The 27,933-nt window shown below is 50.6% G+C and overlaps 1 protein-coding gene across 1 annotated transcript; it reads right to left on the bottom strand.

Moving 5' to 3' along the window:
* Nucleotides 1-1,148: 1,148 nt before the first annotated feature.
* Nucleotides 1,149-26,330, bottom strand: SNX19 (sorting nexin 19). The gene is made up of 11 exons (XM_074559389.1): nt 24,117-26,330; nt 23,474-23,612; nt 22,900-23,000; nt 22,632-22,751; nt 21,955-22,082; nt 20,736-20,832; nt 20,311-20,497; nt 18,141-18,270; nt 6,234-6,418; nt 5,441-5,528; nt 1,149-4,639 (listed from the first exon to the last, which is right to left on the bottom strand). Exons 1-11 carry the CDS (start codon nt 25,638-25,640, stop codon nt 4,507-4,509), a joined length of 2,832 nt encoding a protein of 943 aa, XP_074415490.1. The 5' UTR covers nt 25,641-26,330; the 3' UTR covers nt 1,149-4,506.
* Between the last annotated feature and the right edge of the window lie 1,603 nt (nt 26,331-27,933).

Here is a 27,933-nt window from a genome sequence, read left to right as displayed (position 1 = left end):
TAAATGCTTAATCCTCTGGCTGTTGACACTGGAAATGGCCCAATGTACCCCAGGGTGGATATTATCCCAGGGAACTTGGCTTCAGCCATGGTCCCACATCATGTGCTGTGCAAATGTTTGCTGCCTTGCAGGGAATGGAGCTCTTAGGGTGCAAGGGCTCCTCTGTGGCCCAGCTAATCCACAAAAATACATGACCCAAGCACTCATTGTATCAGGTTTTTCTTATTTCCTCTTTTTTTTTTCTTTCATTTGACATAATATTACAAATTTCATGTGGAATTCCTCGTTTTCAGACATTCCCTATTTCCTTACAGCTTAGCAGCTTTCCTGCTCCAGCACTGACAGCAAGGAAAACTTCCTAAGCAGAGCTGCCCAGGGGGTGTGGAGATGGGTTTGAGATCCCTGCTTCTAGGGGAGTCTTTCCTGATTGCCAGAAGAAAGCAAGTAATCCACATTGCTTCCCTGGTTTTAGACTCCCTGGAGAGCCCAAATTGAGGAGTTTCAGGGAGAAAGCAGCAATGCTCATGGGTGGGAAATTGTTCTGATTCCTGGCCAAGCTTTAAGGACTTTGGTCTCTCCCATGTCTGAGCAGTCCCTCTGTGTGCCAGGAGGGAAAACCTGTCCCAGCCCCACTGTCCCCTGCCCTGGCCATGCATTTTGTGGCACCTGGGAGTCACATCCACCCCTTCCCACTCGCCCCAGCCTCCTCCCCGCTTGTTCTTCTCTACCAAATGTCACAGACATCTTTTATGACAAATCCTTTCCTTAGGATTTTTCCTCCTGAGAAGCTGACAGGCCTCAGGAACAAAATGTAAACATTGATTATCTGCTGCTGTGGAATGCAACAGGTGTATCTGTGATTGGTCTCACGTGGTTGTTTCTGATTAATGGCCAATCACAGCCCAGCTGGCTCAGACAGAGAGCCTGAGCCACAAGCCTTTGTTATCATTCCTTCTTTTTCTATTCTTAGCCAGCCTTCTAATGAAATCTTCTTCTATTATTTTAGTATAGTTTTAATATATATATATCATAAAATAATAAATCAAGCCTTCTGAAACATGGAATCAGATCCTCATCTCTTCCCTCAACCTGAGATCCCTGTGAACACCGTCACAACCAAAAGCAGATTTTAAACTCTGACAGAGAAGTAAGTTTGAAATAAAGTCTTATTGCACACAAGTACATGGGAGTGGAGGTTTGCTCCCCATTTAACAATTAAATGGGTTTTTCCAGCCAGCAGAATTCCACAGAGACTCCAACAGCACCACAAACAGCTGATACAAAGGGTTGAGTACAGGAAATGGGACAGGGAGTCAGTGCATGGTGGGGCTTTTTTCCTCCTAAAAATACAATTTAATAATAATTTAGCTTAAGAGTGGTGCCTTGGAGCTCTCCACCCCTGCACTCAGTCATTCACATCCCTGCTTCCAGGAAGATTCCAGTCAGCTGTGGGAAACTAAGGCAGTGGGAAGGGGAACACTTCACAAATCAGCAAGTGCTGGGCTGGAGGGAGATCACACAGGGCTGAAGGACCTGGAGAAGGAGAGCTGAGCACCCACCTGAGGCAGGTGCTGCTCTTGACCTAAGGTGGCACAAAGCTGCAACTCCTCCTTGAGGTCAAATCTGGCTGCTCTCACCACCCACCCTTTAGAGAGGTGCTGGAGCCTTCTACAAATTCCTTCTGCAAATTCCTTCTACAAATTCCTGCAGAAAAAAGGAGCTTGCTGGGAATATGACACACTGAGCAAGCTTAAGCTTGTTTGTTTTACCAGAGCAGTTTTTCTAGTCTTAGTCCAATGGAAATAAACTTTCAGCCCACCTGAATGCAGCAGTTTGTATCTGCCACCATTGTGCTCAATTTAATCCCAAAATCACAGTGAGGCAAAGAACTCTCAGTAGATAAAAAAGCTGAGCTTTTTATTGGATTGGTTTTAGTCCTTGACAACATGATGCAGAGAGGGGCTCTTTGCTCCTGGGCACTTCAACTCAGCTGCAGGGCTGCACAAATGGGAATTTGAAGCCCAGCCAGGAGAAAGGGATCCAACCCCTCATATCTGAGACAAAAAAGGGAGTTCTGCAGGGTAAAACAACATTTTGCAGTTCAAACTCCTTAGGTCTGTTCCTCACTCTGCCTTGAGAGTGCACATAAATAAATCTCCTTTCTGTCTCTCTGTCCCAGCTCTTTGTATCTTAACACAGAGGGAGTGGAATGATTTGGGGCTGCTGGGACAACCCCAAATCATTGCTGCACCAGCCCAGAAAAGCACCCAAAGCTCCCAAGCTGGCAGAAATCACAGATTATTTCCATCTGGAGGACTGAATATTCAGTCATTTGCATCATTTCAGAGATGGGGGTTAAAAGCTGGGAGAATTTGGGCTTCCTGGCAAAGGACAAGTGTCAGCTCATCCTCCCAGTGCCACATCCAGTGTGTGCAGGGACTGTTTCAGAGTTTTGCCCTAACCTGGAGCTGGCAGTGGATAATTTGTACTCCATCATCCTCTTCAGCAAAGCTTCTCAGTACTCTCCCTAATTAATGACAGACCTCAGTCCTGGAGCTCCAAAGCCACAAAATTCACTGGGAAGCAACAGCAAACAGGAACAGCAGGAACATCTGGGAAGCCACCAGGGCTCTGCTGCATCAGCCCTGGCTCAGGGTGCCCTGTGCCCCTCCTGACACCTGGGGTGGAAATGGAAGCAGGAGGAAGAGGAGGGAAACAGAGCCTGGCAGTGACAGACAAGCAGATATTTAGGATTTATCTGAGTCCTGCTTCCCAAACTCCTGTTTGGCCATTTGGGATTATCCCAAAGCATTGTCCACCTCATCTACTCTTAAACCACTTAACTCACACCTCCTTTCTTCTCCAAGCAGGTGGGCCAAGCTACCATCTCTGAAGAGAACTGGCTCCAGTGGTGATGCAGAACTGATTTGCTTCATGACACTGCATTCTGCCTGGTCTTGGGATGTCCTCAGAGCTCCCTAAAAATCTGTTTGCTTGCAGCAAAATGATCCCTCCCTGTATTTTCACACAACAGAAGCCCAGAGCAGCTCACACTGTTGTGTATCCATAATTCAGCAGCTCCTTTGGAAGAGCAGGACAGACGTGCTGGAGTTACACTGCCTTCTCTCCAAACATGCCATGGAGCATCCAGCTCCAAAAAACTGCAGCAATCTCTTCCAGCCTGGAATTCCATGTTCTGTAGGATGAAACCACCTGGTCCTGCATCAGAGACACACCTGGGATCCTGCATGGCTCCTGTGTGGAGCCTCCTTAGATCTGCAGAGAACCTTCACCAGCCCAGAGCAGCACTGCTCAGTCTGTGCTTCTCCCAGAAAATACAGCACAGCTGGTCAGCAAACTGGTCAGCAAACTGGTCAGCAAACTGGTCACCAAGCTGGGCTGTGGCTGCACACTCTGAGTCCCTCAGTACTCCCAGAACCTGACTGCTGAGAACATTAAGTGCTCACAAAGCCACTCAAGTCTTGGACAAGCTGGAGAAGCAGCTCCAAATCCCTGTTCCATGACCTGAGCAGCTTTCCAGAGCCCTGTGGCAGCAGCAGGGACAGCAGAGCAGAGCCCAGTGACCCAGCCATGGACAGCAGAGCTCAGGCAGTGCTCCCAGCTCTAACCCACTGCCTGTCCCTGACACACATCCAGGATTCCCCTGGGCTCAAGGTCCTCATTCCTCTCCCAGAGCTTCCTGTGACAGCCAGGTTTGTGTGGGAGCTGATTTACTGTGTCCCACATGGCTCAGCTCCTTTGGCCTGTGCCTTCCAGGTGACTGTCCCAGGGACTAAAAGGTGACTCAGAAAGCACAACAGAAACGAGTCCTGAAGTCCAGCAAAGCCAGCACTCCTCCCTAGCCTGGGGGAGTCTCTTTGCCAGGATCACACCTGCCTGCACCTACTGAGAACCAGAGCAGGGAGAAGCAGCTGATCTCTGTCCCTAAGGCAGGGCAGCACCTCTGGCCCTGCTCTCCCCACCCACGTGTTTGGGCAGTTGGATGCTGAACTTCAGGACATCTCCACACTCCAGGACTTCTCCACACTCCATCCTCTCCCCATCTTCCTTCTGGGGACACAGCTGGTGCAGGGCAGGCTGCTCAGACAGCAGGGACAGCCCTGCACCCTCCCCTGTCCTGCAGAAACATTCAGCAGCAGATGCCAGCACACCAACTCTCAGTGCCAGGTGGGCCCTGGAGCCACAGAAGCAGATCTCCTGTAGATGTTAAAGATGTTCAGAAGGGTCTGTGGTTCCTTCTCCAGCTGGTCAGGCTGGTTCATTCCAGGCTCCCCATCAGGTCAGCAATGGAACAGATGCTGCACAGCACCTCTGGGTTTGATCCACCACCCAGCTGACACAGAGAAGACTGGAGGCAGCTTCACTTAGCACTGGCTGGAGAAATTCCTTACAGGAAGCTCCCAGGCACGTTCAGTAAAGGATGAAAATCCAACACTCCATGCCTGTGGTTGCTTCTCTCCTCCACTGCTGGGCCACCAGGCCTGGTTAAAGTGCTGGGACACCTTTGTCTGTGCCACTGCAGGCACATGGTGTGGCAGCTGCAGCCTCAGGCTCCTGGCTGGAGCCCTTCAGAACCAAGAACTCCAGCAGAATGTCCAGGAGGCAGAACACCAGGTGCCTGGAATGGAAAAAACACAAAGCTTAGGCTGGGCAGGGCGTGGGAGGCAAAGCTCAGCACAAGGAAAGAGTGTTCCAGTGCTCCAGGGGAGAGAGGAACAATATCAGGTCCCCAGAGAAATGTTTCCAGAGGTGGTTCAGCTTTTTTTCACCTCCCCCAAACCAGTGGGTGTTACAGTTGCTGAGCAGCAAAGGAAACAGAAATGCATCTTCTGGAGCAAAACATGTGTTTCACAGGATCACAGGATCCCTGAAGACACAAAAGACCCCTGAGATCATCAATCCCCACCTTGTCAAGCAGCCCAGAGCACTGAGTGCCACATCCTGTTGCTCCCTGGACCCTCAGAAGATGGAGACTCCAACACCACCCTGGGCAGCCCTTTTAATGTTTAACAACCTTTTCAGTGAAGAAATATCTCCTGATGTCCAGTCTGACCCTCATTTCTCTGCTGTCCATCACCAAACCCTTCCCTTCCAGACTCACAGCACTGGGAATAGACAGAAACACCCCTTACACAGACCTGCAGCTCCTCCAGAACCAAACTAAACCAGGATCTGTCTGACTTCCCTGACATCCACTAACTAAGCAGGCCAAACAACATAATTAACATGACTGGCTTAATAACCTGCAGCCAGATATGCAGATGCCCCCTGATATTGCAAGTCCTGGAATAATAAACTGGGTGTTTGGTGCCAAGCAGCACTGGCAAAACCCTGGGCACAGCTCTCAGAGCCCACCAGGGTGAAGAACACAATCACAAACCTGTTTAGCACAGGCTCAGAGCCCACCACAGTCACATACCTGTTGATCACAGGCTGGCTGAGTGACTCCAGCACCAGGTTCCAGCTCATCTGACACTTACTAGTCCCAAGGATTTCTTGGATCACATCTGGAAGTGTTGGAGACAAGGTTTAGGCAGTGAATATTTCCACAGGTCAGCCTTCTCCTGGTGGGTGCTGAATCAAAGCTCATGATGGTGCTCTGGGGCTGGGAGAGCAGGGAGTGCCAGGAAAGCATTCCTGGCTGCAAGGGCACATACCAGCAGTGCTTTTTCATTCCCAAAGGACAGTGAGGGCCCTTTACACTAATGAAGGAGTTAAAAGTTCAGCCTGCACTCACAAGGATTAGGCAGCAGCTGCTTTAATGCCAAAGGTCCCCATGTCAAACTTCAAGAGAGGGAAATCCAGTGCAGCTGGGCTTGGGATTTCAGTCAGTGCAAAAGCCACAGGCTTTGCATGGAGGCTTTGCTCACCATGGGACCCTCTGGCAGCAGGTGGGAGCAGAGCTGTCCTGAGCCCTGCCTGGTGAGGTGGCTCAGAACTGAGCACTGAATCATGGCCTGGACTCACATCCTTTCCCTCTGAGCTGGGCTGCCTCCCAAACCCTTACACAAACTATCCAGAACTGGAAAACTCTGGGTTTTGCTTGCAGGAAACCATCAAACCTCAAGGGTCATGAAGGTTTCCCAGTGCCTTGGCACGAGCAGCCTCCATCTCTGTATTTAACCACATTTCCAGAGATTCCAGTGCACTGGAGTGTTCCCCAGCTGCTTTCCTGTCCCAGGGCAGCTGACAAGTCTCTGGGACACACTTACTGGGCAAGATCCCCATCAGGCTCTGCAGGGCCTGCTCTGCTGTTGCCTTCTTCTGCTCCTCTGTCCTGGGGGGTTTAGGCACTGCTGGTAGGACTCCTCCAGGCCAGATGGATTCCTGCAGCAACTGGAGGTACTGGACCCAGCGCTGGGTGCAGGTCAGGGTGACCATCTGCACCTCCAGCCACCTGCAGAACAGGGAGAGGGACAAAGGTCAGGAAAAGTCCAGCTTGGAGCCCAGTTGGGATATTTCCACCCATCAAGAGGGTTAAATCAGCTTCTTTGGGTTTGTTAACATGCAGTTTTTATCTCTGTACACCAAAGATTTCCACAAGTATTAATTAGCTGAGTTTTCCATGCACCAAAAGTGGGATATGTTCCCTGTGTTTCTGACAAGCAAAGGTTGTTAAAAGCTCCATCACCCTGCTAATCCCAGGGACCCAAGTGAATCACTGGTGACTAAAGGAAGCCCAGCTCAGGGATATGACTGGCCTGAAGCTCCTCAGTTATCTCCAAGCACAATCTGAGAGAGAGCTGGAGGAACTGGTGTTCAACTCCAAACAACCTCCAGGAAGGACTGGAAGGACATGAGCCCTGTTCTGGCAGCCTCTCATCACTCCCTCTGCTACCGAGACAGCCACGGATGTCTTTGCTGGAGACCAAAACACACTCCAAGGATGACAAGGCATGAATATCCTGATGCTTCACCCCCCTCTCATCCTGCTGTCCAGTCCTGCTTCATCCACTGATGGCAAGCAATGAGATAACAGAATCCCCAAAGGTTTGATTTTAGGACCTTAAAGCTCATCTCATTCCAGCCTGGGCAGGGACACCTTCTACTAGACCAAGTTGCTCCAAGCCCCATCCAACCTGGCCTTGGACACTTCCAAGGAAGGGGCAGCCACAGCTTCTCCAGGGTCACCACACTCTCACAGCCAAGATTTTTTCTGTTCCCATCCAAAATCCAACAGAACTGCTGATGGTCCCTCCTGCTGGGGCAGGACTGTGCCCTTTCTGTGTAACCACCTGCAAATCCCCAAATTCCAGCTCCCAAGAAGGGCTTGGAGGGGTTTGCAGCCGCACTGGATGATGTGTCCCCACCACCCAAGGGCTGGCCAGGCACAGTTTCTAAATCAAACATATGGATGGACCCTCTTGCCCAAATGTGAAATCACTTCCTAGTCACAGCACAAGGCACAGCCATCAGTCACAACTTGATCTGCCTAAAATCTTTGCCCTCATGATGAGCAGAGGTGTGACCGTGTTCACAGGGGTCTCAGGCTGAGGGAAGAGATGAGAATGTTGACTCCATGTTTCAGAAGGCTTGATTTATTATTTTATAATATATATTATATTAAAACTATACTAAAAGAATAGAAGAAAGGATTTCATCAGAAGGCTGGCTAAGAATAGAATAGGAAAGAATCAGAACAAAGGCTTTGTCTCAGACTCCTTGTCCAAGCCAGCTGACTATGATTGGTCATTAATTAGAAACAACCACATGAGACCAATCATAGATGCACCTGCTGCATTTCACAGAAGCAGATAACCATTGTTTACATTTTGTTTCTGAGGCCTCTCAGCTTCTCAGGAGAAAAAAACATCCTAAGGAAAGGATTTTTCCTAAAAGATGTCTACAACAGAGAGGCTGTGGACGAACCCCACAGGAAGGTTCAGCAGGGCTCAGGGTGCTGCACTGCTGGTGCTGTGGCCTCACTGGCCATGGAGCAAAGCTGGGAGTGTCAGCACAGCACTGGGGTAGGGAAGAGGTTTGTGATTCTGCCAGTTCTTCAAGATTCCCAGAGGACAGGAGGCAGCCAGCAGGGCCAGGAGAGCCGTTCCTCTTGGCAGCTGCTGTTCGTGCTTGCAATTCCGTCACCACTACGCCCCGGCAGCTCCCAGCACAGCCAAGAGCCCTGCCAAGGCAAACTTTATTTAACCTGCACTCTGCCAGACTGTCTGCATTCTTCCTGGGAGAGGCACTCGGGCCAAGGGTGTCCTTCCCCACACAGCTGGGCACTGGGGAACAGCAACACCCAAAGGAAGCAGGTTGGCATCATGTGGGACAGGGCTGAGGAGTGAGCAGGGAATGAGGTGTAAACAGTGATTCTTGAGGGATGCTGTCCTGGTTTAAGGCAAATTTGGGAGAAAACCTCCAAAGGGGGTGCTCCAGAAAGCAAATCCACTTGGCCCCTGTGCCCAACCAGTTTGGGAAGGATTCCTTGGAGAGAAGTGGAAAGAACCTGTTTATTTAACAGGCACAGCACCCCCAGCACACAAAATGAATGATACCAGGTGACACCACTCCTTCACTGCTCTGAAAAAGATGACAAATTCAGAAAGTCTCTCTTGGGGGTGCTCACTCTGTTATCAGTCCCTCAGGCACTGGGAATGGCTGCTGCAGCCACAAGGTGCAAACTCTCGGTGTTCCCAGGTCCCAGTCCAGAGCAGGTTCAAATGGTTCCAAGAAAGGGAAAGAAAAGCAGTGAAGGGAAAATTCAGACTGCTTAGCTAAACTAACTAATGAGCAGGAGCAAGAGCAAAAAGCAAAAGCTGCACTATGTACTACCCTGTCTCTGTGTCCTGCTGACCACTGAGGGAGTGAGCAGGCTGATAACAAAACAAAATAAAGCTTTGCTCTTCAGAGCCAGTCTTGAAGGCACAGAGTAACATCCAGCATAAACAGAACAGGGGATACAAGCATCATAACATCACCCTAGGACAGATGCACACCTAGGAAATGCCAGCTGGAAAGCAAAGGACATTAAAAAACCTGAAAAGGATCTCAGTGCAGTGGTAAGGCCTGGAATGTCTCAGAGCAAGGGACACAGGTGATGTTCCCAGTGCTCCCAGGAAATGGGAAGCACATCCTTCATGCTCAGCATTGCCATGGACATGGAGTATGGATGCTGCTGCAAGATAAAGCCAGAGGTACCAACCTCCCACTGTCTTAGAGGACAAACTGTCACATCCCAGTCCTGCCTGGGAAAAGCCATGTTGGAAATACAATTAAAAGAGTTTTAATCTCCAGCCATCAGCAGATTTTAACACTCTGGATCATGGTAAACCCTCCGGCTATTCCCAAGCAAATTAAAGTGTTAAACTGTGACTTCTCTAGGGGCAAGAGTTTTCATTAACACAGATTTTCATTAACAGGGTTTTTCATTAACATGGTTTCTTACACAACCCGCTCTCCTAGCTGAGAAAACATCTGACAAGCAACAGAAGTTCAGAGACTTGGGGACAGAGCTGCAGAGTCAACCCTGCACCAAGGGGGATCAGACTGAACACTGACTCCAAACTCATTACAGCAACAGCCACTTTCCAGCCTTTAAAAGGTTGCAGAAAGCAAAGAACAAGTTTTTTTTTTCCTTAGAGTTCCTAAAATAGCAAAAAAATCAGGCAAACAGTGAACAGAGAGAAAGTTGAACCTACAGAGAGCAGCACACATTTCCAGACAGCTCAAGAGCAAGCTGAGAACTGACAAATGCTGGAAGGCCCCACACAACCAACCTCCTGTATGTCCCTAAAAACACCAGAATTAGGCAACAAGGCCTCTCAGTAACACCTCTAAATGTGATCTCAACAATCTAAATGTGATCTTCACATACTGGGAGCAGATGAGTGTGTGCAGGTCTGGATTCCCAGAGCTGTGGAACACCAGGGATGGATTTTCCTCCCTGAGTTGGCAACTTTGAGAGGCAGAGGGCAGCATCTGGGAATGGCTCCATGGGTCCTGCACAGCTCCACACAAGCTCCTATTAGAGGCCAACTTGTTCCATGGTGCTCAGAGAGCTGGGGAAGGAGCACCCAAACCCACAAAGTTTACAAGGAAAAGTCAAGAAATGGGAGAAGAAAGAAGGAGAAAGCAAAGGCAGGTGCAAATGGAACACAGACCAAAGCACCTCTGCTCTGGGCTCCCTTCTGCCAGTGGAGCCATTCCAAAGCACTGGGAAGAGGAGAGTGGGGATTTGGAAGGAGTTTTGAATGAGTTAGAGATGGCATTTCTGAATTGGTTTTGATGATGTTGTTCCTTTTCTTATCTTCTACGTAGGCAGGAAGGGTGAGTTTGGCTCACATCTTCACTGTATGGTTCAGAAGGTCACAAGACCTTCAGTTACAAGACCTTTTAAGGATTTATTGACTAATAAAACACTGCTAACAAGGATATTTATGTTTTTGACTCAATCTTTAAATATTCCATCTTATGGACTCATGCTACAGTGTAAGCTTTCTTAGCTAATCATGTTATGACACACAAACCTACAGCACTGCATTCTGAACTCCTTGTTTACCTTTGTAACTGCTTTTATTTTTACATTTTAAACTCTAAAACTCTAAACTTTCTTCTACTTAATTTAATGTGCCTTTGTTTTAAGCTATAAATCCACATTCTTGCTTCTATCACTTAAGTTTGGAAGCCTTTTCCAAGGTCTCAAATCAAATCTTGTGTTTAATTCCAAGCTTTGGCTTAGAGGCCCAAAGTTCTGAGAGTTCTTTACATTTCAGACTCTAACAGAGGAGAACTGTCAAGACTGGTCCATGTGGCTCTAAATCCACTCTGGGAGAACAGCTGAGGCTTCAAAAGAAAATCTCAGCACACAGTGAGCTGTCATGAAGAGTTCCCTTCCCTCCTCTCAACCACAGGCAACCATCAGCACCCATTTTAGGGAATCACATCCCATTCCAACACACACAGAGCTGCACCAGCATTTAAATTGTGAGGAGCAAAGTAATTCACAGAATATCCTGAATTGGAAGGGACCCACAAGGAAAGTCAAGTCCAACTGCTGGCCCTGCACAGGACATCCCAAAAATGTCCCCTCAACTCCCACACCTGTAGTTACAACTCAGAGAGAGTCACACCAACTTTATTGAAAATTCCTACCTGAGTAAACCCCAGAAAATGGCAAATTGACCTTTCCATCAGGCAGACTTGCTGCACCAGGATTGGGATTAACCCCTCAGGAACTCCAGATATCTGCTGCTTCAAAGCTGACCTTCACCAGCAGGTCACAGATGATTTTTTGTGCTATTAAAGGCCTAAGAATTTGAGATTCAGTGCCACATTGAAAGCACTCACACACTGCTCTCAGGTAGAAATAAATCCACCAAGAAACATAAATAGACCTCTCTTATTTTTTTTATTTTTGGATGGCTGATGAGTTACTATTTTCATTCTGCTATTTCATGAAGAAATAGCCTTAATAAGAAAGAAAAAAATAAACCCATCACAAAACCATCTTCTTACACTTCAGAAATAGATAAAGTGACCTGCTGGGCTCAGAATGCTTTGATAGTGCCCAATGCAAAGAGCCAGACTGCAAAGGCTACTGAGGCCTGGCAGATAATCTGCAGGGACATACCTTGCCCATGCTGTAAGGCACCTCTGTTTGAAATAGCTGCTGCTGGAGGAATGAAATGGCTGCTAAAAAAGAGCCAAATTAATGCCATGGTTCAAGCTGGAACTCCAAGGTCAGCTGAAGAGGTCCATTAGGATAAGAAGGGCCTGGGAATGAAAAATAAGGGCTGGGGGTGAAAACCTTGGCATTCCTTGGGCTCCTAGGAGGGAGGAAAGGCAGGCTGAGAGTCAGGAACAGGTAAATGGGCTTGGTTTTACCTGGCTGGAGCCTCTCACTTAACTGGACCATCCAGAGAGCTCAGCTCAGCAAGGCCAGGCTGGATTTGCTTAGTCTGGATATCAAAGATGTACTAAGAATGAACAAAGAGACATAACAGTCTGCAGATTTACACCCACCTGCTCTTTTTGTCCATCAAGGTGAGGATGAAAACTGAGATCACCTCAGCTAAGGAACAGTCAAGTGAAATACACTGACTGTAATTGAAACCTGAAACAATAGCAATTGTGATTTCCTCAAACCCAGGGGTTTTAAGGACTTAGATAAACACAAGGTGAAGGCCAGGCTAGAAGATGACAAAGATGACAAAGAGGAGAACAAAGCTCTGCTTTAGCTGCATAAATACAAACAGCTCTACAGATATACATGAACTAGCATGTCCAGCTCACCCCTGAGTGCTGCCCACCCCAGAACAGAACCCCTGCCCTAAGGAATACAGTGTGGAGATCCAGAAGCTCAAAAAGCCCTCTGGGACCAACGTAGTGAAAAGGACTGAAGCAAAAAATCAACATCTGGAAAACACGAGGCATTCAAGCATGACTCTGAAATTAAGAAAGTCTGGTGCTTAAATCACCAGACCATCCCTGCCTTACCAGCTCTTGTTCCCCAGATTCCTCCTCAGATAATGCACAAGATTATCCTTAACTCAAGGGTTCAAGAGGAGGAACACTGCAGTGCTTTGACTGCAAAACCTTTCTGAGGAAACCTTGTGAAAATGAAGCAGCAGCTGCAGTGGGCACAGCAAGAATTGAAAAACACAAATGGAGAATTTTTGCCCTGAGGCTCAGCTTTCAGCACCTGCTACCTGAGCCAAAATCCACCTTCTCCACACAGCAGAAATGTGCAGCATGCTCAACTCAGCACCTTCAAAGCAACCTCACACTTGTCCAGGCCATGGGTAAACCCTGTGCTGAGGAAGGAGACAGGAAAAAAAAGGAAAAAATACCTCCATAAATGAAAGGACATGAAGCATCCTGAGGCCTTTTAAATTCTGTAAAAATTCTCCTTCTTGAAATGTTCCTCTCCTGCTGCCCTGAGAAGGTTTAGAGTTGTAAGCAACCCATCCTGGACCTGGCTGGCTTCCCACCTTTCCTACCTGCACAAACTCTGTGAGATGTGGGTGTGCAGGACATCTTACTGTGGGGCAGAGAGGAAGAATAAGAAATCATTCTCTTCTGCAGGCAATCATTCACCCCTGCAGAGAGGAAAGCACCCCTTGGAGCTGGGATTTCTGTGCCATTTCATGTGTTGCTCCCTCAAAACACACCTGCTGCATGAAGAAATCATGGAAACTCACAGGGCTGCAATGGCTTCACCCTGCAGGGAATGAACCATTGCTTTTCCCAGCCTGGATCTTCCTGAGATGCCCTGGGGCTCAGGGAAGGGGGGGAAAGGTATGTGATTAAAATAATCATCCCCAAACCCCCTTGATTTTTCACAAAGCATCCTGGCTTTTGATAACATCTTCTTCAAGTATTTATTGAGCCAATTAAGCTCTCAGTGGTGCCCCAGGGAGAGGCCAGGCTGTCTCAGCCAGACCCTGCTTGGAACAATTGCTTCATTAGCCCACTTCAGAATCAAAATACATAAACCCACTATTAACCCTTCTAAAACCAGGGAAAACTAAAACCAACAGGGAGACATGACTTCCACTCAATCCTTTTCTTCTTTGTTCTATTTGAAATAGGAAGTTGTTGAGCTTTTTTAAATCCAGGAAAAAAGCTGGCAAACAGAATCAGTTAGAATAATGTTGCAATTATTATCAAAGCATGGAGTGCTGGCTTCATTCTAGTGGCTGTTTTTGGAAGAATGCTGCTTCTAGAAGAGGGGAAAAAAATTTTGTTTGGGACAGAGATTCAAAGCCAGATCCAAAATTTCCAGGTGCTTGGAGACAACTGAATCGAGGCCCATTTCCAAGCTGATTTTATTTACTTTGCATATACACACCAAGACACAGAGAGTCCTGAAATCACTTTTACTGACATACCACAGGCTGCAGTTCCTGCTGCTCCTCATGGCTACAACACAAACAGCCAAACCCAGAAATGAGGAGCAAGATGCCCTGATGTTGGTTCCCTAATTCCCAACTCTGGTGCTGCTTTTAGGATTGTTTTTAAGGACAAGGAGACTTTGCTGCCACATAGCTGGGCCTGCCAGCACAGCCCCTCTGTGTGCAGCTGCAAAGATCCTCATCAAACATGCCCAAATCCACTCCCCAGGTAACAAACCAGGAGAATGAGTGGATTCAGATGCTCCAGCTGCACTGATATTGCATTCCTGCCAGCAAAACTCAGGCACTGCCTGAGGCTGCAGTGGTATCTGCCAGCCAGGAAGCCAAAGGGAAGCAGGAGCACAGTCTCAGCTGTCAGACATGGCCCTTCCATGGCCCCAGGGCTGGCAGAACTCCCTGCCCATGGGCACTGTGCTCCCAGGGCTGCTTGGCTGCTCCAGGTTTACTCAGGGACACTGAAGAGGGGCAGGCATCACTCTCTGCTGGTGGCACTTTCCAGTCAAGAGGATCAAGGTGGCTGCCAAGGGTCTTTGTGCCAGTTCTGCTGGCACAGAGATCAAAGAAAACCAAAGAGAAAATCAGAACAAAGCACCAGGCAGGAGCTCTCTGAAGCTCCAGACCTCCTTGAGTTACAAGTGCCTGTGACACTCAGCCTGACACCAGCAGAGCCCAACACCAAGGTGACAGCATGAACTTGCAAGAACCAGTTCTCAAAGGCACGATGGCCACCTGCAGCCAGTCTCAAAGCATCTTTGCCTCTCCACCTACAGCTCACACAGACTGGAATGTCACCTCCTCAAATCTTCCAGTTTGGCCAAGGGATGAGGGGATATGGAGGAGCACAGGAATGACCCAAAGCACACAGCAAGCCAAGCAGTGCTGAGCTCGTGGGTAAGGCAGGGATGATTTGCATTTATTTTAACTCCTGCTCAGTGGAACATGACACCAGCAAAGCTGCCTGAGTAGTTCCACATGCTCCTTTCAGGCACAGGCACTTCCGAGCCTGGCACAGACTCTGTGCCCAGCCCTGCTCAGGTTCCAGGGCACAGACAGCCGGGGTGTGCTGAGACACCTTCCCCCACTCAGTGCTTTGTGGCCATGGCTTGCTGTTGTGCTGCATGAGAAGGAGCCAGGAAAAGCTTATAGACCAGCATCTGCCCCTCAAATCCTCCCAGGTCCATCCTTGGGGTGCTGGCACTCCTCTTTGGAAAGCAGAGGTGGTGGCTGTCACCCTGCTCCCAGCACTGTGCCCAGCTCTGCAGGGCACTGACAATCCTCTGAGGCCACTGTGGGGACAACAGAGGGCAGGGTGGGGGTCCCAGCAGGGTGTGGGGTCACAGCATTCGTGGTTCGCGTGTTTGCTGCGTATTTTTAACACCTCATTGACTCACAAGGCTCTAAAAAGCACCCAGATTCTCCAAATGCTTCCACCGGAGCTCAGAACAGCCCCACCTCCTCCCCTGTGCCAGCAGGTTGCTGCTGCAGCTCCCAGGGGAAGGAAGAGGAGCTGATCCCTGCAGGGCAGGAGGGAAGCGGAGCCGGACAGAGGCGGGAGGGGACAGAGGGTTTGGGGTTTGTTTACAGGCACGGCCCCAGCACGCTGAGAGGCTGCTGGAAGCAATCCTCGGCCCCAGGGTCATTCCCACTCCCAGCCCCTCCATCCTCCTCTCCTTTCAGCTCCAAAAAAGGCTCACTCCCTGTTACATAATGGGACGGGCTCAGTGCAGACCCGGCTCGCACACGCGGCCGCCCTTTCCTCAACAATCCCTTTTTCGGTCATGGAGCCTTCCTGTCCCACTGCCACCAGCCTGACAGGCAGGGAGACTGATGGGCCTGGCTCCAGCCAGCCCTGCTGAGGAGCAGGGAAAGGAGCAGAGTGCTGGGATGGTCCTTGCACAGAACAGGGAATGGAGCAGTGTGCTGGGATGGTCCTTACACAGAACAGGGAATGGAGCAGTGCTAGGATGTTCCTTGCACAGAACAAGGAATGGAGCAGGTCAGGCAGCCCCACCACCAGTAACAGTGTGCTCACAGCAGTCATCTGTGAGCACACTGAATCAATCATCTGAATCATCTTGAGCACTGCCAGCCCAAGGCAGGAAGTTCTCCAAGAAAGGGGGACTGGCTCCTGGGAGAAGCTGGATCTCATTCTTGGTGTAAGTTTTGTTGGTTTGTGCTGATTTCTATCACTCTGCACCCAGTGTCTCATGCCAGAGCAGAATCCTCATCAGGCAGCTGCAAGAGGGCAGCAGGAGCAGTATCTACCTTCCAAATACAAGCTGGCAGAGGAGTGTCCAGCAGCAGCTCCTCCAAACACAGCCAGGGCACCTCCTTGACATCCCCTACCACCTCACCCAGCCACTGGCAGGAACAGGAAGGATCTAATCTCCTGAAGGAAGATACTCATACTTTGTGACCAGCAATGGTCGAAGACACAACCCAAATCCATCTGCTGTCTCATGTTTGTCTGCCTGTTCTCAGAGGCAGGAGCATCAATGCCTTGAATTGCAGATGTTCCCAGAAGATTTTCTGGTACCTTCTCCACCTGTAAAGGGTCCCCAGACACAGTGCCAGCCAGAATGGCAGTGCCAGGCTGAGCAGTGATCAAGTTGTAAATATTTAAATGGAAGAGAAATAGAACCAAATTCACACTGTGTCCCTGGACAGGCAGGTCTGAGCTGGAGACCTTCTGGTCTGCTCAGGACAGCAGTGACCACCTGGGCCAGGAATGAGTCCAAGCCTCAGGGCCAGGGTGAATGGCAAACTGCAGGAAGGCTCCCCATTCCCAGATCTCCATTGTGGAGGTAACTACAGGCAGCAGAATTGGGAGGAAAATGTTCCCTGCAGCAATCCAGGTACAACACCATCCTGGTGACAGGTCAGCTCTTTCCCCTGTCCCCTGGGATTCCTGATTGTCCCAGAACAAGAGCAGAGCCAGCCTCACCATGTGGATTTCAGCACAGACACAGGGTTTGTTCAAGAAGTTGTAGCTGCACCCTGAACTCATGGGGACACCAAGAAGTCCCAGGGCTTCCCCTTATCACCCCCAGCCAGAGCTCTGCCTGCAGCACATGTGGGTTCACTCTGACCTGTGCAAGTGGAGCAGCTACAAACACATTCCTCCTCACCCTAATCCACCACACAACCCAGGGAGCTCCTCCACCCTCCAGCTCCAGGATGTGCTGTGTGTATCCCAGCTTCTCTAGTGGAAAATGCCAATGCCACGTGTGGGTGCTGCGGGCTCCCTGGGTGACCAGGACACAGCTTATTAGGAGGTGATGATGTGCCCCTTGAAGCTCTCATACCTCTGTGCTTACACACACAGATTGGGTTGCAGCTTGTTCCCAAGAGGCCAAAGCCCATTCTGGAGAAGTGGGAGCAGCCCCCACCTCCTGCCACTGAAGGAACAGGCCAGGACTGAAGGACAGCAGTCCCTGACCTCACAGCACTTTGGCAATCTCTGCTGAGGGCAGCTCAGGTTACCAGCTCTGTTATAATGAGCTGCCCTGCACATTCTGATGCTGGCTCTGGATGCCTGTAGGAAAAGAAAGGGCACAGGAGTGGGAAAACCACTGCTCCAAGATTCTCCCAAGCCCTCAGGGAAGGCTTTCCTTGCACTCTAAAAAACCACATCCTCAGCTAGTGATAGTCACCAACCTACACCAAAAAACAGGAATTCTCTGTTTGTGTGTCTTGGCCTGGAGCCTTACCACCCAGAGGCCCTGGCCCCAGGAAAGCTTGGCAAGTGCACCCCAGCTGGAAAGGAAGCCTGTCCCTGCTCCATGTGTGGGTCCCTGCCCCAGGCACAGGCAGAGCAGAGGGGTGCAGCAGTGAGAGCAGAGACCACACTCTGAGCTGTCACTGACAAGTTGCTGTTCCCTGGGCCTGTTTATTCTACTTCTGCAGAAGGAACAAGCTGAAGCCCTGGGCAGCACAGAGCAGGAGGCCAATCCTCCCCAGAGAGCCCCAGAGCTGGGCACTGCTGCCCTTGCACGAGCCAAGACTCGCACTCCCAGGGCTGGATCTTCCCTTTCCCTGATTTCAAGGGACAGGAGGCTGCCCATTAGAGCTGCTCATGAAGAAAACAGCTCCTGGTGCAGATCTCTAAGTTGGTAACTCCACATTCATGGAGCACCAGATTTACAGAACCTTGGTGGTTGTTGCACACACAGCATTTATCTGCACTCAGGCACAAGCTCCACTCCAGCTGTGACTCTAAAGACTCTCACAGAGCAGCCAGGCTGCTCACTCTGGCCTTACCTTTGAACAAGGGTCCCAAAGAGCACGTTGAAAACCTTCTGGATGTTCTCTGTGCACAGCCAGCCCCAGTGATCCACCAGCACCAGACGAAGCACGTCCAGGGCCAGGTCAGCCAAAGCTGTCTCGGAGTCTGCCGGGAGGAAGAGGAAGGGCAGATGAAGAAACCACCTCAGAGCAAATCTGGTGAAAAGCATCATCCCAAACTCATTCATTTCTCCCCAGCCTGGCCCTCTGTCCACTCACAATGACCTGCTGCAGCCCAGCCAGCCTGGGACCTGCCCTCCCCACTCTGGTTTCCACCTCATCCAGGCAGCCCCAGTCTCCCACCAAGGGCTGCACCAAAGGCTCAGCTCCTTCTCAGTTAAACAGTGGGATTATCAAATCCCAGTCCATGTGCCCCAAACAGGTGACAGAGCAGGTGGTGACTGTAGTCAGGAAGAGGTTCACTGCTGAGGACTCTCATCCTGTTTTTGCCCATGCCTCTCCCTTCTCCCAGCAGTTTTCCATGCCCCAGGCTCCGTTGGTGGCTGTGGGCTGCCATCGTGTGGCAGATCCCAGGCTTGGCAGGGAGCAGGATGAAACACATCTGGATAAACCAGATTTACCAGTTAGAACACAAACCCACACATCTACCCAAATATCTCTGCTGTCACAGACCTGGGACACCAAACCTCCCTCTGATCCTCAGGGGGATGTCAGAGCCTTCAGCAAAAAGAGTTTTTATTTGCTAAGGAATTACTTTCATGCTGTTTGGCCCTGGGGTGGTGTGCTGAACAAGCTCATTGATGTGCCACAAAACTGCCCCAGACTGCCACTCCCAGGCCACCTCCCCGACCTGAGGCTGCTGCCTCGGCTCTGCTGTCCAGGTGAGATCCTGTGCAGCAGCTTTTCCTAATCTGGCTCTCCTCATGCCTCATCTTCCAACCTGTCTGTCTACAGAGACAATTTACACTTAAAATTTACTATGGGAAATAAAGGGAGGAGGGATTGTGGTCCCCACTCCTCTGCTCTTCCTGGTCCTCAAAGCTGGACTAATTAATTCCAGGATTTCACTTGGAAAAGACAGAGCACTTGGCACCTCTTGCTCTGGGCCATGCATAAGTTACTGCCCACTTGCTTTGCCCCTGAGAATTCCCAGTGCAGTCTGGAGCAGGCTGGAGCTCACACAGGGAGCATCCTCACAAGCTGTTTATTCCCACAGCATCCAAATCCTCTTCCTCAGAGAGCTGCTGGCCAACCACTTCCCAGAAGTCCCTCCATGAGCAGATATGGACATGGCTTTGCTTTTTTATCCAGACATTTGTTTTCCTCACCCTGCCAGCCCAGCCTGAAGCATCCCAGATCTGTGAGCATTTGAGATCACTGACATTCCATTTCCCTCAGAGTTCAGCTAACTTGGCCTGTTCTGTGCACAACCCTGGCCTCCAACTCCACTCCTGCTTCCCCAGAACCAGGGACATGTGTTCCAAGATGACAGGCAAAGCTGGTAGCACAAGGCTGGGTTTCAGAACACCAGGCCTATCCTATCACAAACACGTGCTTTCAGTCAGAGCTTGCCAAACTTGAACCACTGGAGAGAAGTTTTTTGGGAAGTTCCAGTTGATACAGCTCAGCTATTCCAAGAAAAAAGACTGGGGAACATATTTTTGCATGTGTTTAGGATAATCTTGTAACTGCTCTGGGGCAGCCCTTCAGAGGAGGGTTCTAGAAGCAGAAAAGGGAACATCATTCCTTGAACTGAGATTACATTTGTGCCACTCCCATCAAATCTATCTGAACTTAGTCTCAGAGGTCCTTTTACAGTGTATAGACATATCAAGGCTATCTGGAAACTACCAAGAAACTGTGATTTGGCCCATTTTTAGTTTGTAAGAGCTTGATTTTAGAACATTACCAGTTTTAGCAGCATGTCCTTAAGAAACCTCTTTGTGCAGTGACTGCTGAGCACACCAAGGTGAAGATCTGCAGTGACACAACTGAGCCAAAACCCAATTTGCTCCCACCAGCCACAATGCCCAGAACAATCACCAAACAGCACTGGAAAACCTAATTTGCTTTTCCCTTCAGGACAGCAGGTCCTGCAGACTTTTCAAGCTGAACCTGCAGATGTTGGAGCTGCTGTGGTACCAAGGAGGAGAAATTCAAGCACTGAGAGAGGGGCTGAGCTCACCAGAGTCAGTGTCTGGATGTCCTCCCTGCTCTGCTGTGCTCAGCCCATCCATTTCTTCCTGCACAGAGATCTCCTTGGCTTCTCTGCCTCCCTGGCCTTCAGGAGCCTTGCTAGGGACTGCTTCCAGCAGCTTCTCCTGCTTCTGGATGAAGGATTCCATAGCAGCCAGGGACAGGGTGCCAGAGACCTACAAAAGTGTGTTAGTGCCACACAGCCTGGGCTCTGCAGTGCCCAGACAGCCTCCCACCTCCTGGTTTGCACCCAGGTGTAGCCAACAGCACAGCCAGGGCTGCTCATTGTCCTTCTGCCAAGAGCGGGCATGTGGCAACAAGGCTGCAGCAGCCACAGCCCTGGTGGATGGTGATTATTCCCAAACAGGGCAGTGGTTGGGGTTGTGAAAAGATTACAAGAGGAGCTGAACTTACAGCATTGCCCTCCCTGATGGAGTACACGATCCTGTCATGAGCTTCACTCACACTCAGCACTGGAGTGATTTTACTGGAGGAGAACCTCAGCCTGGACCTGAAAAGCAGAGCCATGGCACAGTCAGTTTTCCCTGCAAGTTGTGAGTCATGAGTTTTCCAGCCTCAGCCAAGCCCCATGACCTGTTCCTGCTGTCCACATGCAAGCTAAGAAATCTGATTAGACCTGAAGTGGTTCATAAAAAGCATCTGCCTCCAGGATAACTCAGAGCTGGCAGTGGAACCACACAACAAAAGCTGTAAAGCAGTTTTCCTCACGTGCACCTGAGCTGAGCCAAGGTTTTCCAGCATTCCACAAGGAGCTCTTACACAGAAGCAGATAGGGACATGTAGGCAGATGTCAGCAAGGTGTGAGCACTGCAGCACACACAGGGAAGTGTTCAGAAAAGCCTCTGAGATGAAATACACTCAGCAGGATTGTGAAATCTAATTATAAACATTGACAAAAAGAAAGATACGAAAGGACATTGGGATTTTGGGACAAATTGTAAAATAGCCTGTTTATCATTAAGGAATGTCCTTTTCAGCCAAAATGGTTCCAAACTTGTACTTTTTGAGTCTGTCTTTCTGTCCAAAGCAGCTTTTTCCAGCAAAACATCACTTTTTGGAAAGAAAAAGCCATACTTGTACAGAAACCTTCCCTTCCTTGGTGAGGGAAAAACCACCGATGAGACAATCACAATGAGACTGGGCACTGTCAGCAGCACCAACATTTGATGAGGAACATACATGAAACAATCTTAAATGTTACTCATAAATAGTTATTTAAATGTTTTCTGGGCAAGGCCACTGATGGAACACAAGGGAGAGGCAGGAGGGGACTTTCAGGTGGATAATTTACAGCTGTATTTTGCAATCACTCCCTGCATATATTTAAGGTTAAAATGCAGTTCCTCAGGACCATTAGTGTCTCTGCTGGCAAATGGCACCACCTCAGAGCTCTTTTAGGAAGAAACCTACCTTCTGTGGAAACCTGAGCATTGCTGGGAAACCCTTTAAATAAACTGCAGCTCAAATAGTTGTGTTCAGCAAAGGAAGAAGAAATTCAGCTAGAGTGACAGAATTTACTACCCAACACATAAAGCCCCAAGTCAGTTCTTCCCCACCATGGGCTCAGTTTGTGCATTAATCCCTTGTTCTGCAAAGCTGAAGGAGCCCTTACTTGCTTTTCTTCCCGTCTGTTTGGGATTTCCCATCCACTTCTGACTCACTCAGATCCTCCGTGGGGCTCTGGGGCTCTGACCTGGGGAACGCTGTCTTCAAGGTGTCCACGATGGCATTGACAACAATCTGCAAAGCCAGACTTTAATCACTGCCTTTAATTACTGCATTGATCCTTGGTACTTACATTCATCAAGAGTTTTGAGACTTGCACTGGATTTTCTATTAAATAGAAAGAACCTATTAAATAAGTTCTTTAACACAAACTCTGACCCTTTATGGGTTTCTGGGCAAGCTGAGCTCAGCTCCAAAGAAAGGGTTGTGGCTCCTAGAAGACATTGAAGCCTAGGGGGCATCCCTGGGAGCAGCTGGAAAGGGCTCAGGTAAGCAGCTCCTCACTTTTCCCACCTTGTCTATCCTGGAGACAAGGATATTATTACTGCCTTTAATTACTGCATTGATTCCTGTTACTTACATACATCAGGATTTTTGAGATTTGCACTGGATTTTCTGTTAAATAGGTTCTTTAACACAAACTCTGACCCTTTATGGGTTTCTGGGCAAGCTGAGCCCAGCTCCAAAGAAAGGGTTTTGGCTCCTAGGAGACACTGAAGTCTAGGAAGCATCTCTGGGAGCAGCTGGAAAGGGCTCAGGTAAGCAGCTCCCCATTTTTCCCACCTTGTCTATCCTGGAGACAACGAAGGGCTTCTTGACAAAGGCGATCCTGGCGTCGGTGTTGAGGGCCAGGAATTCCTGCACCTCCTCACTGTTTGCAATCTCAGGGACTGCACACAATTGCTGCAAGGACAGGTGGAGATTCAGATCATTTCAGAGTCCAGCTCCAAACCTGATCATGTAATGTGGAAGAGACATGGTGTGCTCCACTGTCTGCACAAAGCTGTCCTGAGCTCTGCTTTTAGCTCACAGGAGCACACAAACATCTCACCTTCAGGAAAGATTCCAGCAGACTTTTCCTGGCTTCCACTTTATCGCTGTCCATGTTTCCAAATGGCAGATCAGGGAACAGTTTCTTTGGTCCTTTGATGTCTACAAAGGAAACAAACCCACAGACAAACTTGAGAAAACTGCAAAATCACAGTAACCTTAATTTAAAAAATTAAAATCTAAAACTTTTCAAGATTAAAAATTAAAATTTTAAAATCTAAATATAGATTTTAGCCTTTATTAAAACCTGAATGCTCTAATGATTAAGGCTATCCCCACACACAGCCTGGCATCAGCCCAAGTTAATACACAGACACCAGTTTGTATGCACTGTTATGGTGCAAAACTGCAAAACCAACTGTCGTGGAATGGGGAGAGGAATGGTTTGAAATGCTGGAATTTGCTTCCAGAAGAGATAAATCATTCCTCCAGCCAGCTCTGCACAGAACACTGGAGGATGCGGGCAGGAGACACAGCCCAGCATCCAGAGCTGCACGAGCAGGGCAGGAAGCCCTGGGAGCAGAGAACAGAGAGAGGGAGAAGGATTTTCTCAGAGGGCTGCTGCAGGCACTGACTTTTCAGGAACTTGCGGAGCTCCGGCTTCTCCTCCAGCCGTGTCTGCAGGTTGAGGAACTCGCGGTAGCGGCGGTTCACGGTGTGATAAGCCACCTGCTGCAGGCTGCCCGCCGCCTCACCCTCCAGGGCTGTCTCATACTGAGGAGGAAGGCAAAGGCATCATCTTCACACATCCTACAACAGCCCTGCTCCCCCCTCAGGCCCCACCCAGCAATTCCTCAGTCAACCCTTCCCTGAAGAGGAAGGAAGCAATCATGATGGAACAAAAGCAGGAAAAGATTCAACCAGCCCCACAGGAATCCCAAACAGTCACAGTGCTCAGTATTTCCCCACTACCAGACTGTCCTGGTTTGAAAAGGAAGTGAGTTTTTTGGGAGTCTGTGGTCAAACCAATCAGTGCTGAAATTTGAATATTGGCACCTGGTGTGGCCACTGAGGACATGGATACACCTCTGAGAACACAGAGGGTTAAAAGTCCCATCTTTCTGGTCACATCTCACAGCAGAAACAAGGGAGAATATATTTTCATGGGGGCACTGGCACTGACAAAACATATTGTGGAGACCCACACAGAGCAAGTCCTCACTGCAAACAGCAGCCCAGGCAGTGGCAGGGATGTGAGAAGGGGTGAGGAGCCCCTACCTTGACGGTGTACAGGGTGTAGGGGTGGAAGCCGGTCCCGCTGTGCTCGCGGGCAGTGATGGTCCCGGTGATCCGCAGGTTCTGGATGACCACCGGGCCCTCGGGGCTGCTCAGGGGCTCGAAGCTGAAGGTGCTCATGGAAGCTGTTGGGGAGGATGACAGCAGGGGCAGGCTCTGCCCAGGCTCTGGGGGAAACGGTGCTGGGCCCTCTCCTGCCCCCAGATCTCTCCCCAGGCTGGAGGGTCTTTGTGAGGAGAACCTCCTGGGGACAGCTGGGCTTTCCTCCTCCTTCTCAGCCACTGGCTCGATCTGAATGTCAGGGCAGGAGCTCAAAGCAGAGGTGGGAAGCAGGCCAGCATCTGAGCTGGGGCCAGGGCCGTGGTCCGGGTCCCCTGTGCCATCCTCCGAGGCAGGTGCTCCCTCTGGCACAGGAAGGTCCTGATGGGGCTCATCAAGGAGCTCTCCGGCGGGGGAAGGAGCCAGCAGCTCCACATCCTGCCCCATGTCAGGCGCGGGGGATTCCAGCTCCAAACCCTCACAGGGGAAGAGGGATCCCAGGGCTTGGGGGCGCAGGAAGGGTTCCTCTGCAAGGCATGACCTGCTCGCCTCCTCTCCCTCCTCTCCAGCAGCTCCTGCCTCTCTCCTGAGCCCCTCAGCAGCCCTCGGGGACGGGGAGAGCCCGGCGGGAGCTGCATCTGTCTGTGCCGGGAAAGGCAAGGAATCCGGCACTGGGGGTGCAGGGTGGGGCTTCCCACCCCGGGGCTTCTTGGAAAACGCCCCAATGAGCAGCAGGTTGATCCAGTCGGGATCGGACATCTTCCTGATGGCCGGCAGCAGCACGTTGCAGGCCACCAGCTCCACCACCACGAAACGTCCCGTCCGTGTCTCCAGGTGCGGCCAGGGCACCAGCGCACGCAGCAGCGCGTCCACGGCGGCGCGGGCACAGCGCACCTCGGCCGCGGGGCTCAGCAGCGCGGGGTGCGGCCCTGCCAGCCGGCTGTACTCCTTCCACAGAGTCCGCCCACCCTTGGGGTCGGCCCTCAGGGCGTCCCGAGCCCGCAGGAAGCTCTGCAGGTGCTGCCCGCAGAGCAGGAGCAGGCGGCGGGCCAGCGCTCGCCGATCCACCCGCTTCATCCGCCGCCGCAGCTCCGCGGCCAGCCCCAGCATGGCTCTCTCCACCTCGGCCTCGAAGGCCGGCTCTCTGCTCACCGTGCGGTACCACGAGGCCACGAAGTCCCGCACCACCTTGCGGACGGTGCTGGCGATCTCCTTCTCCAGGCGAACCTCGTCCGCAGGGCTGCCGGCCGGGGCCCGCAGGGAGCTGACGAAGCGCTCCAGGCGCAGGCGGCGGCCGCGGGGAAGCAGGGCCGGGGGGCCCAGCCAGCCGCCCAGCACGGCCAGCGCCCCGCACAGCAGCCCCAGCGCCCGCAGGTCCAGCAGCAGCTGCAGCGCCAGCAGCCAGCCCAGGGCCACCAGCAGGGCCAGCAGCGGCCGGCGGGACCCTGAGGGACCGCGGGCAGGCATGGCGGGGCGGGCAGGGGCTGTCACAGCCGGGACGGTGGGGAGGGGTGCACGGCTTGAACCTCACCGGGCTCGGCAGGGCCCGGCCTGGGCTGCTCGAGCGGGGATCGGGGGCTCAATCACCCCGAAACTCAGCGGGCACTGGCGCTCAGAGCCCAGCGGGTGCGGAGCCCTCGCTGGGCTGGGTCAGAAGGCCCAGACCGGGATCCTCAGCGGACAGCGGGGCTCGCAGAGTCCCGCACACCGGGACCCCTGAGTTGGTTCCGCGGCGCTGCCTCCCGGGCCCCCCACACCGGGCTCCGCATCAAGCACTGAGACCGAGCAGAGCTCCCCAGGCCGGGCCCTCGCCGAGCGCTGGGGCTGGGCACGGCCGAGCCCTTACCAGGCACCGGGGAGAGGCACGGATCCCGCCAAGCCCAGTCCCTCTGGGGCTGACAGAGCCCAGGAAACCGGGACCCGTGATCAGCTATCCACAGCGGCGCGACTGAACGGACCCTTCACCGCGCACTGGGACGGGTCTCTCACCGCGTACCTCAAGCCCCACCGCCCAGACCCCTTCCCAAGCATCGGCACCCAGCCCGCAGGAGCCGGGAGCGCGGAACCGAACGTGGCACACCGGGAGCCCCGGGCCGCACTCACCGCCCGGGCCCTCCGCCGGCACCGCCACCGCTTCCGCCCGCTCTTCCGCTTCCGTGCGGCCTCCCCACAGCGCCCCCCAGCGGGCCGGAGGTCTCTCCGCAGTGTCCCATTTCAAGCTACAAAACGAATTAATAATAATAATAATAATAATAATAATAATAATAATAATAATAATAATAATAATAATAATAATAATAATAATAGTCCTCTGTTGGACAGCTGGAAAAGGGGAAGGACGAGTTGCCCTTGCACTTTCCAGGTTTATGTGCCCCACCTTGAGGATTCCTGGTGTCCCATGATTTGAACACGGATAATCACTGCACCCAAGCTTGTCAGCTGCCCCATGGCTCGGGATCCTTGGTCCACAGAGCGAACACACATCATCAAATCCTATATCCCATATCCCCTCAAACCTTCCATGTGGGGATCACACTTCTTCTTATTCCATATCCCGTGTCCCTGAAACCTTCCAAGTGGGGATCACACTTCTTATCTTATATCCCAAGTCCCTCAAACCCTCCACAAAGGGATCCAACTCCATCAAATCCTATGTCCCATGTCTCTTAAATCTTCCTCAGAGGGATCTCACTTCATCAAATCCTATATCCCATGTCCCTCAAACTTTCCATGTGGGGATCACACTTCTTATCCCATATCCCATGTCCCTTAAACCTTCTGCACAGGGATCATACTTCATCAAATCCTATATCCCATGTTCCTCAAACCCTTCATGTGGGGATCCCACTCTACCATATTCTTTATCCCATGTCCTTTAAACCTTCCACAGAGGCATCCCAATCCATCAAATCCTATATCCCATGTCCCTCAAATTCTCCACAGAGGAATCACATTTCTTCTTATCCTATATCCCATGTCCCTCAAACCCTCCCCACAGTCTGTGCCCTTCTGGGATGCAGCACCAGCTTGTGTTGATTAACGTACTCCAGACTCATAAATCGAAGGAAGTGGATTTGGGGAAGAACTTTCCTGCCTCCAGTGAAACTTGCCTTTAAATTATTTAATGAGCTGCTTAAGCGACTCAGCCATTTTGCATGGAATTTGTCAAGGCTCCACCGGCACAACCCAGAGCTATGTGACAGCCATACTTTTATTATGAGCAGGGTATTAATCTTGGAATAGTGCTATTTGTTTTCCTCTCTTGCTTTTATGGTGCTTAAAAGCATGTATCTTCTGCTGAAAATCAATAACTAAAGCTATGAATAATAAAAAACACTGCAGTGAATGGCTCGTAGAGATCCTACGGATGGAAGTTGCAGCAGTAATGACTCTGTTTGCTATCCATTAAGTATGTGAACTCAGAAGAATTATGCAGATTATAATAGCTGTATCAACATAAGTATGTTTTGCTGATAGACTTTGCTGATTGGATCCACGGGATATAAGCCTGCTAATCCCTTGTGCAGAGGACCTGATTATGTTAGAGTGCTCTGCAGATTTGCGGATAGGAAGTTAAGGAACAATTAAAAAAAGAAAAAATGTTGGTTGTTGCGTGGAGCTTCTCAAAAACACTTTGTTTGGGTTTATTTGTCAGGCAAATGTGGATTTTTCCATGGCTTTGGTGGAAGCCAAGAGCCCAACTCTGAGCTCAGGTGTAAATGTAGATGTTTTATGTGCGATAAGTGTGAGTTGCTCTGTA

This window comes from Zonotrichia albicollis, chromosome 27, assembly GCF_047830755.1.
Source record: "Zonotrichia albicollis isolate bZonAlb1 chromosome 27, bZonAlb1.hap1, whole genome shotgun sequence".
In the NCBI taxonomy this organism is placed as follows: Eukaryota; Metazoa; Chordata; class Aves; order Passeriformes; family Passerellidae; genus Zonotrichia; species Zonotrichia albicollis.
This window is presented reverse-complemented; position numbering and strand designations above follow the sequence as displayed.